Source organism: Sinocyclocheilus rhinocerous, unplaced genomic scaffold, assembly GCF_001515625.1.
Source record: "Sinocyclocheilus rhinocerous isolate Xijiao unplaced genomic scaffold, SAMN03320098_v1.1 scaffold445, whole genome shotgun sequence".
NCBI classification, from domain to species: Eukaryota; Metazoa; Chordata; class Actinopteri; order Cypriniformes; family Cyprinidae; genus Sinocyclocheilus; species Sinocyclocheilus rhinocerous.
This window is the reverse complement of record NW_015645566.1, coordinates 595,306-609,198: the sequence shown is the minus strand read 5'-3', so window position 1 is coordinate 609,198 and position 13,893 is coordinate 595,306. Positions and strand designations below refer to the sequence as shown.

Here is a 13,893-nt window from a genome sequence, read left to right as displayed (position 1 = left end):
AAAAAAATTGGGAAAAAACTAACAAAAATAATGATACGAATTCTACTAATAAGAACCATATAAAACGCACCAAGGATTAATGAGATGCTGGATTCATGAATATTAATCAGGTTGTGTGCGTTCGAACTGATTTGCTGATATCTAAACAGGGACGATAATAGGTGAGCACCAGCCAATGAGATTGTCGTTTGCGCATTAGTTCCGCCCACTACCGGAGAAAGCGGTAGTTCTTAAAAGCGGAAGAATTCCAAAGGAACTCCGTTATTTTTACAGGAAAATACAACAAAGAATATCGTTTACATGCATCACATCAATTCTGCATGTTATGCAAGACTCTCTCGCTCTCTCTCTCTCTCTCACTTTGCAAATACACAAACACAGGTGCGCTGCGCATCCATTCAAATGAACTGAAAAATATCACAGATCGCTTGACGGAGAGTAAAACTCTGATGCGCTCAGTCAGTGTTCAGAGGAGTGAAAATATATCTGTGCTAAACTTAATACTTAGCCTCCAACTCACACACTGGCGAGTAAAATCTGAGAATGTATTAGCCATTGGCTAATATTAGACATAATTTAGTCGCCAGAGTGAAGATTTAGTCGCATATGCGAGTGATTTAGTCGCAATGTAGAGGGTTGTTGGTAAATAATGACAGAATTTATGGATGAAGTCTTTCTTTAACAATTCACAGGTGGATTGTTTATCTTCGTGACACAGTCCAGCTCTGTATTTGTAAGCAGGGCCGTTTCTAGCCAATTTGACGCCCTAGGAGAAATCCCTATTGCCCCCCCCCAATTATATATATATATATATATATATATATATATATAATGCTCTATACAGTGGATCCCCCGTCCCCCACCCCAGAGGTGAACTGTCCCCCTCGCCGCTCCCCTTTCCCCTTCTCACACAGCTTCTGTGCACGGCACCTTCTCAGCAAGCAAGGGCGCCAATTTGCCAATTCCCCACACAGTGAAATGACAGATAATAGAAAACCGCTTCGCGGCGGCGGCGCAGAGGATTTTTTAATTTTTTTTAACTGCTCGTGCCGCCCCCCATGTATGATGAAAAAATGCCGCCCCGGGTGGCTGCCCGGTTCGCCCGTGCCAAAAACCGCTACTGCGTGCCACTCTTTATCACAACCCTGCTAAAAGTGCCAGTACGTGCGCTCATTGGCGCCCCTTCAGCTGGTGGCGCCCTAGGCGACCGCCTAGCTCGCCTATGCCTAGAAACGACCCTGTTTGTAAGCAATTGGTTTTCGACCAGTTGATCAAAGAGTCAGCTGAGTCACTCACTCGTGTGAAATGCCGGGTGATTTCTCCTGACAAGATGCCGAAATGGTTTCCACAGATCTTACCAGGGGGTTGATGAGAGCCAGCTGAAATCACAGCTATAAATTAGCAGCGAGCGTAAAGCAGAATGGCACTTCACGGCATGTGGCTTCAGTTAACTGCTTATAGGTCCCGCTGCCTCTCGGAGTTATAGCTACATGTCATGCCCTCCAGTGCCTCCCAGTCTCTTCACCCTCAAAAAAGCAATTCACTTCCTGAAGGTGATTTATGGTGACGCACCATAACTGTGAGGAGTTGTATATTTTTCCTATTATGTCTGTACATGCAGACCACCGCGGGGCAGAAACATAAACCTCAAGATACAATCCTTTTGTTTGGACTCCGACAGCTTGATTGCTTTAAGCTACATGAGGAAAAATCACACTGGTTAGAATAATGGTGGCTTTCGAGATGCAGGCATCACCAGGTGATGTACAAAGAAAGGCTTAGAAACAGCGCTGCGACCTCCAGCTGAAAGTGAAAGCTGGAGAGGTTTGTTTAGCGTCCCACACATATGCATGCTGACCAAGACAAAAGGCTGTTATTAAGTGGTTTAAGGAACGTTCTAGAGACTGTTGATAGAGCGGTGTCATAAAAATTTGCACTCTTAGATATTTCGGATCATCCACAGACTAAATCTGGCTAAAAACTGTGTATATTCAGTCAAAGAACTTGAGATGGAATGTTAAGTCTTGAATATATTCTGAGTTAAATACGTTAATGCTTTATCAACAAGGTCTGTGACATGCCGTTGATTGTTGTTGTTCAGTCACACACATTCGTTGGTCTAGGAGGCAAGTGTAATTTAGTATAATTTGAAGTATTACCATCTACTCTACGCAAGTCTGTAAACACAAACGCCTCTAGCTTCACAAGCGCAGCTGGTGTCAGACCGCAATTCATAACGCATTGCAGGCGCTTGCAGCATTCTCAGCATTACAGCAAGGGGATCTATAGCAAGCATTAGCATAAACAGTTTCTTTCTACTGTCCTTTTTCTATTTCAGGTCAAATACTATAATGATGGAGCAACAATCTTGCTAAGCCAGTTTAAGTCAATATCTTTTTTTAGATTGACAAACTCTATCACCTCTTGAGTATGGAAGTTTATCACCAGAGCAATGTTGTCTGAGACTGCTTTCTAGCATTTGCATGCTTGTGTATGTATGATTCTGTCCTTAAAATTTACACGGGTTAGAATGTGGACCGCCTTTGCCCACTGAAATTATGTCCATAAGACATAACCAGAGGTTGATCCACCAAAATTACAGCTCAAATTCCAAACATTTTTTTCATAAAGAATTCAAGTAAATGCATTTTAAAAATAGAAGCTTCAAATTTCTGCTTGTAAAACTTGTGGTAAATGTGTTGGAAGTGTTATCTGTTTTATGTAGGTTTAATATCATTGTATCATCTGAAGGGTTTTACTTAAGAAAAATATAGACAACTGAACTAATTTCACTTTTCTTCAAACAAACAGACCCACAGCATCCATTCATCAAGAGAAATGAGAACGACATGGAGACCATCTTCATAACGGATTCTCAAACTCACATTGAAGTGCCATGCCTGGTTTCAGATCCTGACCTGAAAGTCTCTCTCTTCTCGGTAGGTCCTCCAACAGCAGCTCACCTGATCTCTCTGTTTCTGCAAAATCGATTAGGGGACTTGTTTGTTTTTTGTATTATTTTAGAGATTTAACCCAGGATAATTAGTTACTGTATATGCAGTGTAACTTCAGCCCTTAGCTGACTCAGGTGACATAGCTTTCCAAGCCAAAGGAAATTAACAGTAATTTAAATAAATGTTTGTTTTTTTTTCTCCAGAATTTTAGCAACTTGGTTGTTCTCCAGGTAATCATACTTCATGGGCTGGGTTTACTGGGCAAAGTCTGTAGTGTTGAAATGGGGCAGAAAGATACGGGTCTGTTTATACTTTGTTAAAATAAACTTCTTTAGACATCTTTAAATGTGCTGTAACTGATTTTAGCCTTCTGCTAACTTCCACAGTTTTGTTAGCATCAACCATACACCCTCTCGGTATATCAGGCAAACCAATGTCAGCAATTGCAGATATGCAAAATTTATGTAACTGGTTCATTTTCTGATTGGCTAAAAAGTTCTAATCCTGATCCCTCAACTCTTTCTTTTGTAAACAGAGCCTGTGGCTGTCACATAGGCAGGTGTGATATCTTACAACACTATAATATTTCCATTAAATCAAATAATATTTCAGTATTCCATAATAACAATAATAATAATAATTTCAAATCTTCAGAATTGTTTTCAATTTTTTTCAGACTATGACTAGACTTTATCTAATTGCAGCAGAATTTGACAACCATGATAACCATGAATTTTATTGCATGGACAGGAGCAGCTTTGACATTTGGTTCAATGGGGAGTTTTGAGTGACATGAGGTGGGAAAGACGATGACTGAACTTTCAATTTAAAGCAAATTAGATGCATTAAGTGTGACTTGAATAGACTTGAATTGTGCCACATTCAGTCTCTAGATTTCTGCCTCAGTTTCCTGCCTTAGACTAAAGTAGTGAGTTAGTTTGTGAAGTTGCATTTGCTCTGCAAAATATCATGGGCAGAATCCAGTCATTTCAATAGGAATCCATGTGATTGTGAGTTTCACATGAGTGTAAAACATTTTTTCAATGCAGTGTTTGCTCTTTTTTAAATTGGTCATGTGAATTCATTGCACTGACCACCAGAAAGCTACTTGGTCAGAACGTGACTTATGTGTAAGCTGTGCTTCATACACAAAGACAGTGGATCTTTTTTGTCTGCAAAATTTCTCTGTTGTGACCACGCCTTAATTTTTTTCAAAAACCATGCAATTTATTTTTCAAAGATATAACAAATTATTTTTGTTTCACTATCATCTGCCTAAATATATGGCATTTTGTTCATACAAAAGATTGTAATATTGGTCTGAGATTGTAACAGTGGCTTTATTTTAAAACTTTCAGATTATGTTTGAGCTAAATGTTTGTTGTTGTTTGAACAGGCAGAGCAGGCTCCATTGCTTCTAGAAGGCAATGAAATCACCTGGAATAATAAAAGGGGCTGGTTGGTTCCCAGCCACATCTTTAAGAAAGAACACACTTTCTTCGGCTTCTTCTGCTCCACCTCAGTCCACAACAACGAGCACAGATCATCTATATTTATTGTGCTGGCAATAGGTAAGTACTAAATATGGGAACAGCATTCTCAACCGCTCCTGCCCGTTGCAGTATGTTTAAGGCTGTGATTGGTTAATAGGAATGTTGTTCCAGAACCAACAGAAGTTTTTGATCTAGAAACCTGTTTATCTTGGTTAATCGTCATGCAGATTGTTGTGCAAGTTGCTAAATTGATTGAAGTACAATATGATGATTTAATAAGTGGAATGATCTATTATGTAGACTTTACATTTTATATCACATTGAAAACAGGATTTGTCCAGATATTTGAGTAGATTTTCTTTCTTGGAGTTGGCTGTGAGCTTCTCCCATCCTGTTGAGGGACCTCTCAGAAATGCTTTATCATTACACTGCTAAATGAGGCCATCGTCCTTCTTTTTTCGATCTAAAGTGAGGGTCATACAAAACACTGGCCAAAATCAATAGCCTTTTTACTCAAGAGGGACAAATGAAAACTTTGCTTGAATTACGTGGTGCTGTAGAGTCAGCAGAGCATACCAGCTGACCTCCTGAATAAATATTACATTAGCATATCTAATAAAATGAACCTAATGGCTTTGTTTGCTTCACTTGCTTTAATTGGGCCATTAAAACTTACAAATTACCAGCAACTCACAAAGTCACAGTTGGGTTTATTTAGATTAATGAGGTTATTACTAATCACACTGATCACACACACACACACACACACACACACACACACACACACAGAAAGGACCACAGCAAAGAAGACCTTGCATTGAAACACACCAGTCAATGCCAGATCCTGTGATTTCACAATATTTCAAAATTTGCTGAAAAAGTGAGATTGGTGTTTGCTAATAAAGACGCTTGTAAACAATGTGGATCAGATCATTTTTTTAAATTTGTAATCATATTTTGGTAACTATATTTTAAGGTGTCCTTGTTACAGTGCAATTATACATTTAAGTACTGAGTAATATTAATTAACTACATGTACTTACTATATGGTTAGGGTTAGGGTTACTTGCATGTAATTATGCATAATTTATTAAGGACATGTAACGTGTAACAAGGACACCTTAAAATAAAGTATTAACTCATTTTTTTTTTAATAGCCAGATGCCATTTTCACATAGAGGTTGATAACACTTGCCAAACAAATCAGTAACACTTTATTTTAGTGTCCTTGTTACTACACTAATAACAGTAAAGTACAATGCATAATTACAAGCAACTAACCCTAAACCAAACCCAAACCTTAACACTAACCCTATAGTAAGTACGGGTTGTTAATTAATATTACTTAGTACTTATTTGTGTAATTACACTTTAAAAAGGACACCTTAAAACAAAATCTATCCCAAAAATCTCACTTACAGTAAGCGGTTCTGTACAGCGGTACTTTAAAAACTGCCCAGAGCATCTAGCAACCACATAGCAACCACCCACAACACCCTAATATCATGGTGGAGACAGCAATGATACAAACACTTCGTCCATTGCTCCAAGAACTTGAAAAGTGCTGACAAGTCCATGTTTGCAACACCCAACAGGACTAAAGTTTTACGAGCTCAAGCTGTTTCCTGAGGACTCGCCCGTGGAGCTCATGCAGGGGGAGGGTCTGGAGCTCAACTGCACGGCGCTGGTCGAGTTCAACACCGGTGTGGAATTCCACTGGGACTACCCAGGCCAAAAGGTAATTACCAGGCCACACTGCATATTACTGTTATCACTATAACAAGCTACAAGAAAGAACATGACCTGTCCAATTCAGAATAAATGACCTTTATCTAATTAATTTGCAATGGTATTGGGCTGTGAACAAAAATGCAGCGGCTTTGGTGTGATTGCGTTCTATAGTAATAAATCTCTGCTAATATATGCAAACCGTCTTATTCATCATTCTCCCACACTCATGTGCTTATCTGTGGCCACTCATTCAGTACATCTATCCAGTTATTATGTCTCAACAGTCCAGGATTTAATTTCTACATCAGCCTTAGTTAGTTTTACTGCATCACTTGTGTCTCCTGCATCTCTGGAGTCATGCAATTCATGTTCAGGTCACATTTTGCCTATTAAGTATTTTTTGCTTAATAAAGCCTAATTTTATTTTTAAACATAGTGTGTACTTCTTTAGAATTGAAATAATATATCATGTATTTTTATGCATTAAAAATAAAATGCTTAATTGGCATAAATATTGGCACAATGCAAAAAAAAAAAACAACAACTCAGTGTTAGCAAAAAAATGCCTCCAATTTCTTTTAATTTTACATATTCGTATCTTATATTATTTATATTTCTAATATACTTCTTGTTATTTTGCATAGACCTCACTGTGCCAGCATAACTCAATGATCTATGACTGCGGTATAGTCGTTCTGTAGCTAGTGACCTTTCAAAATGAGGGAAAAGCTAGTTATGTGTAGTATATAGTATTTTAAATGGTGATGTTGCAAATAGCAAGTGTACACAAAAGGCAGACCACTAATCAGATTTTTTTGCACTGTGCGGACAGGAGAACAGGCTGGCAAGTTTTCAATCTGTGCGTAACATCCTGGACAAAGCCACGGAAGTCTCCAGTATCCTCACAATCAGAAGTGTTAATGTGGATGATAGCGGTTACTACACCTGCTCTGCCAGTAGTGTGGAGGTGAAACAAGAGTTTACTACTGTCTTAGTTCACGGTATGTAAAAATAACTATGCCTGTACTATTATACATATATAGTTAAACACAAACAGCACGTTACTGCTAATGTAACAGCTCTTCTTCCATAATTTCACAGAGAAACCTTTCATCAGCTTGGACTACAGGAATGGATCAGTTATAGAGGCAAAGGAGGGACAAAAATCTGCCCGGCTGCCTGTGAAAGTGTCAGCATACCCCTTACCAGAAACACAATGGTAAAAAAGTCAAGCTTTTGCAAACATGCATGAGCAACTTGAGAATCCTGTGCTTGCCATGTAATCTGAATGTATTTTTATATCATGTAATCTGTCATCAAAATAAATTACCATGCTCTGCATCAGAAACAGCTTTGCCTGACAACACCAAGCCCTCGGATAGAGACATTTTGGTCACATTTTATTTTAAGGTTCAGTTCTCGCTAATAACAAACCATTAACTATGACCTTTGCCTCAGTAAACTCCTAATTTGCTGCTTATTAATAGTAAGTAAGGTAGTTGTTAAATTTAGGTATTGGGTTAGGGATGTAGAATATGGTCATGCAGAATATGTGCTTTATAAGTGCTAATAAACAGCTAAGTTAATAACAGGCATGTTAATAAGCAACTAGTTAATAGTGAGAATTGCTCCCTATACTAAAGTGTTACCGACATGTTTACCATTCAGTAAATTATTAATGGATAAAATCAAGTGCCATCCTATATTTTTCTTCATGTTGAATGTCCTGTCTTGGAAACAAAATGTCATGGACACATTTCATCTTTAAAAATAGTCATGAATGTGCATATATTAAACCAGACAGTATTATGTTGTAAATTATCTGTATGTGTGCAGGTATAAGAATGGCAAACTGATCACCAGACGGCCAGAGTTCAGTCGGTTTAGGGTCCAGCAGCATGCTCTGGAGATCAGAGACGTGTGTAAGCAGGATGCTGGAGAATACACACTGATCCTGAAAAACACACGTGCAGCCCTGGAGAAAAGACTCAACTTTACTCTCATAGTCAATGGTAATGCTCTCAATGTGTAATAGATGTTTATATGAAATATCTGCAATTTTGTATTAAGTGAATCCATTATTAAAAAAAAAAATCAGGGTTGGTGTACCTTGGTGGTTAAAAATCTGAGCTGGAAACAAAAAAAAGATTGTAGGTGCAGTACAAATGCTAGAAGGGATAATTCATCAAATAAATGAAAATGAAAAATAATGCATGAAAATCGTCTTGTATGTGCAGTTTTCTTTTCCTGCACTATCATAAGGACGGCAGGTGGAAGCTAAAAAACATGGACTAAAAGTTTAAGACAGAATCATGGCAGTGGTCCCTTAATAGATACACTACCGGTCAAAATTTTGGAATTAGGAATTATTAACATAATTCCATGATTCTACAGGTTTTAGAAAGAAGTCTTGTTGATATAAAATATAGTAAAAACAGTGATATTGTGAAATATTACAATTTAAAAGAACTATTTAGATCTAGTAGTTAGTTGTGAGTTCATGTTAGCTCAGGTCCATTACATAATATTCACGATTACAACTTTTGGTCACACTTTATTTTAAGGTCCAGTCGCTATTAATTAACTGTTAACTATAACTTTTGCCTCAATAAACTCCTGCTTAGTAAGGAAGTTGTTAAGTTTAGGTATTGGGTAGGATTAGGGATGTAGAATTTGGTTATATATATATGCTTTTTATAATATAGTTTTTTAGAATTTTTTAGAATATTTGCTTTAGAATATAGTTTAGAACTTTTTAGAATGTATGCTTTATAAGTACTAATAAATAGCCAATATGCGTAATATGCATGCTAATAAGCAACTAGTTAATAGTGACAATTGGTCCCTATACTAAAGTGTTACCCAACTTTTGATTTTAATAATGTATTAGTAAATTAATAGTGTGTAGTAAATGTTGAAATTAACATTAACTCTGATTAAGTGTTGTGTTATTAGTTCATGTTAACTAATGTAATTCACTAATGTTAACAGAACGAGGGGAAACTTATTCGAAAGTGTAATAGTGATATTTGTCCTAAATTTCTCGCTTTGCATGTGCAGTTCCTCCTCAGATCCATGAGAAGGAGGCAGCAGCACCTACTAACCCCTACAGGAGGAGCAGTCGACAGACGCTCACCTGCACCGCCACCGGGACCCCTCCTGTCACCATCACCTGGCAGTGGAGGCCGTGGAGCCCCTGCAGTCTCAATAGCACCCGCAGAACCTTGTAAGAGACCAGAGGATCGACTCGTCACATCTGACATGCTATCTGAATCGTGTTGAAAACCTCTGCCGGTCAAGAATTCATGTCGTTGGGCTGAGAATTTACATTTGCATTTATGCATTTAGCAGGCGCTTTCATCCAAAGTGATTGTTGCGAGGTTAAGAGGTTCTCCAAACATCTCAAGTCTCAGGATATTGCCGCTCTGAAGGCATTGCGCTCCCAGTGTCAGCACTGGATCAGTGGGAGTATTAGTTGATCTGGTGAAGCTGTCGAAATCACCATTGAATGTTAAACGCCAGTGCTTGCGGTTCACGTTGAGTTCAGAGTGGATAGTCTTTGTCCCTTTTGGCGACGTGCCCACAGTCTCTTACTGGTCAGAGACGCTCTTTCCCGTGTTTTCAGAAGCCTTGTTTATTTTTTCTGCAGTAAAGGCTGAGCGGGCGGCGCGGTGGCAGCTTTTCTTCCTTGTTGACTGGAGATAAGGCAGCTGCGGAAGGTGGGGAGGTTAGGAGGGCGTTAGGGATATTTATAGTATTTGGCTTGAAGAGAGCACAGTGTGAAGGACAGAGGCCTGTGGTCTAAACAACAGGAAGCACAGAGACAGAGGCATTTAAGCATCCTCTGACCCTGAAAGAGGACTGCTTGGATCTTCTCTGTGGTTTGAGTTGCTTCTAGAGTCCAGGTTGGAGGGAATGAGCTACGGGCGGCAGCTGAATCATTCAGACAGGTCCAGAGAGAGCCGGAGGCGAACCGCAGTTCCCATTTGCTTCCACATCACTTCTACACTCTCACAGCTGAGGCCTAGAGTCCCTAATCACACTCGAACCAGCACTCAGAGTGCATTATATATTTATCAGCAGTTATTATTTCTCGATATCAGGCTATGAGTTCCACTCTAAGGGTGTAGATATTAGCACCGTTCCAAAACCAAGTGAGCCGCCTACCTAGACAGTTATATGCATTATATGGGTAATTCACCGCTGCCATGATGGGGTTTTAATACAAGTTGGCTATGCAATATATGCCGAAGGCAGTTTTTTAAAATCAGTGCTACATGACTCGTGCTGACTTTGCGTGAGTGGAAAGTTATCATGCTTGGTGCTAAAGGGTAGGTTCAGGAATTTATGTTTAAATAACCATTCTAATTCTATGAGAATAGCAAAGTCCACACCACAACTATAACCTTAATGACACAGAGGAACAGTGTTGGGGAAAGTTACTTTTAAAAGTAATGCATTACAATATTGCGTTACTCCATAAAAAAGTTACTAATTACGTTACTTAGTTACGTTTTATGGAAAGTAATGCATTAGGTTACTTTTGCGTTACTTTTTGAATCTGGACAGGGCTTGCTTGTTTGTTTTTAAAATAAAAAAGTTCTATTTTTGGCAAATATAAAAGCCTTTTCACACCAAAAGTGAAATGAATAAGCCTCAGGCTGAAGGGAAAGTAAATTTACGTCCGTACAGTAGAATGCAGAAGAAGAAATTTTATTTTTTTTGAGTGAGATGAATTAATGCATATTTATTTTAGAACTACTGTAACATCTTCTGATTTCTCTCAACATGGGGACAGGAGAGCTGTCAATCAATAAATTGAAAAAAAAAAAAGTAACGCGTTACTTATTTGAAAAAGTAACTCAGATATTCTCTTGTAAATTAAAAAGTAATGCGTTACTTTACTAGTTACTTGAAAAAAAGTAATCTGATTACGTAACTCACGTTACTTGTAATGCGTTACCCCCAACAGTGGAGGAACAATATCACCGGAATCACTTGCAGAATGATTTTCAAACATGGACAGCCAGTCAGATTCTACTCTTTTAAGAGCTTGAACATTTAAGGCAGAAGATGATAAAACTGCAGTGCGCACTTAAAATGAACAGAAATGTATCATCTGTTGGCGTGAACATAATAATATATCTTTTATCAATAATATAGTTAGCAATGTACGTATCTTTAATGAAAAATTCGGTCACACTTTATTTTAAGATCAAATTCGCACTATTAACAAACCATTAACTATGACTTTTGCCTCAAACTCCTAATTTGCTGCTTATTAATAGTTAGTAAGGTAGTAATTAAGTTTAGGTATTGGGTAGGATTAGGGATGTAGAATATGGTCATGCAGAATATGTGCTTTATAAGTACTAATAAACAGCCAATATGTTAATAATAGGCATGCTAATAAGCAACTAATTCATAGTGAGAATTGGTCTTATACTAAAGTGTTACCAAAAATACAATCCCATAATGCATTGCTACAAGCTGAATGAATAAAATCATAGATTTTGAAGAGGTCAGGAGATATTATAAATATGCTGTTTTTAAGATACATTTTAAAGACAGCACTGCGAGAGAAGACAATCCTAGAATGCACTGCAACAAGCTTAGTGAAAAAACTTATCCAAGATATGAAGACGAGTCAAAAGTTTTTTTTTTTTTTTATATTGTAAACAGTACATACATTTATTTTATTAAATTCCAATATACAGTATCTCACAGAAGTGAGTACACCCCTCACATTTTTGTTCTTGGCCACCGTGCTGCAGCTCAGTTTCAGGGTCTTGGCAATCTTCTTATAGCCTACGCCATCTTTATGTAGAGCAACAATTCTTTTTTTTCAGATCCTCAGAGAGTTCTTTGCTATGAGGTGCCATGTTGAACTTCCAGTGACCAGTATGAGAGAGTGAAAGCGATAACACCAAATTTAACACACCTGCTCCCCATTCACACCTGAGACCTTGTAACACTAATGAGTCACATGACACCGGGGAGAGAAAATGGCTAATTGGGCCCAATTTGGACATTTTTACTTAGGTGTGTACTCACTTTTGTGGCCAGCGGTTTAGACATTAATGGCTGTGTTTTGATTTTTTGAGGGGACAGAAAATTTACACAGTTATACAAGCTGTACACTCACTACTTTACATTGTAGCAAAGTGTCATTTCTTCAGTGTTGTCACATGAAAAGATATAATAAAATATTTACAAAAATGTGAGGGGTGTACTCACATATGTTTGACTAAGTTCAGTGCAGTGCATTCTGGAATTGCCTTCTTTTCAAAGGAGCACACACAAATTGGGTGAAACTAATCATTTTTAATTAGATTAAACTCTTTATATAAATTTTTCTTCTATCTACTATATGACATGACGTGTGACACGTGACGTGACGTGACATGTGGCTAAGTATGGTGACCCATACTTGGAATTAGTGCTCTGCATTTATCCCATCCAAAGTGCACACACACAGCAGTGAACACATACACACCGTGAACACACACCCGGAGCAGTGGGCAGCCATTTTTTCTGCTGCGGCGCCCGGGGAGCAGTTGGGGGTTCGGTGCCTTGCTCAAGGGCACCTCAGTCGTGGTATTGAAGGTGGGAGAGAGCGCTGTACATTCACTCCCCCCACCTACACCCCCTGCCCGTACGAGACTCGAACCCGCAACCCTTAGGTTACGAGTCCGACTCTCTAACCATTAGGCCACGACTTCCCCCATATCTACTGTACATTACTATATTTATGACATCTCTTGCCAATTTGAAAGATTCTTCTTTTTTTTTTCACTGAGCTTACTGCAGCGTGTTGTAAGATTGCCTTGTTTGTAAAGGACAGATAAAATGCTACCTTATATCGTGTGTACAGCTGAAGAGGGAGGGAAGGTTGGGGTGATTCAAAGGGCCCTGGTCAGATTGGGGGCCCCCTGGAATGTGATTTGATTCAATACCATTTTCAACCAAGCCTTGTGTCAGGATGTGCTGTATTATGCCTTAAATGCTTTCTAGGTAGACAGCTTACTAGGTTTTGCAACATACCCATTGTGTTAATTCTTTTAAATTAATCAAAGGCTAATGCTCATGTGTGGCCTTCGTTTGTCATTCCTTGCTTAGCTCTCATCACACACAGGAAGGCAGATGCGTCTAAAAGCTCTTCCTGGTGTGGGAACTGTCAATGTGCGCATCCTGCATCTGATATTCCCGCTCTCCCTCTTTCTCTTTCCCACACACAATTTAGGGAGTAATATTCTTAGAGTTTATAAATGCAATGAGACTGATGTTTTGTCCACAGACGTTTTGTCCATATCTGTCCTACTCCTATGGTATTCATAGTTGTGTTTTCATTTTCACAGGGGTCGAAGGGGTCAACGAGACAAGATTCCCATCTGTCAAAACTGGATAGGTTTGGATCCTGAACACGCTGTCAATCCTATCGAGAGTATTGAAACTTTTACTGAGATGGTGGACGGGAAAGAAAAGGTTCACTTCCTGTTTGAATAATTCTTATTTCCTGAAAATTTCCCATAAATGTCTGAACCAAATTTATGTGCCCGCAACCTGAACCCTGAGTGTTTTATGTGACACCAGATATCCGAAACTTGACATCTAGGTTGAGGGAGGTGGTGGGCGAATGCGTTACAATTCCCACTTTCGAAATATTTAAACCCATCTTCCAGTTCTTGCTTCCTGGATGGAGAGGGAATAAACAC

The 13,893-nt window shown here is 38.6% G+C and overlaps 1 protein-coding gene across 1 annotated transcript in view; it reads left to right on the top strand.

The window, feature by feature from the left end:
- LOC107706735 (vascular endothelial growth factor receptor 3-like) overlaps positions 1-13,893 on the top strand; it is a 54,021-nt gene that overhangs the window by 19,398 nt on the left and 20,730 nt on the right. Inside the window, exons 4-11 of the mRNA XM_016510542.1 lie at positions 2,812-2,943; positions 4,355-4,525; positions 6,043-6,185; positions 7,011-7,179; positions 7,280-7,397; positions 8,015-8,190; positions 9,239-9,404; positions 13,537-13,663. Of these exons, the coding sequence (XP_016366028.1) occupies positions 2,812-2,943; positions 4,355-4,525; positions 6,043-6,185; positions 7,011-7,179; positions 7,280-7,397; positions 8,015-8,190; positions 9,239-9,404; positions 13,537-13,663 (1,202 nt within the window). The remainder of the gene's footprint in view (positions 1-2,811; positions 2,944-4,354; positions 4,526-6,042; positions 6,186-7,010; positions 7,180-7,279; positions 7,398-8,014; positions 8,191-9,238; positions 9,405-13,536; positions 13,664-13,893) is intronic.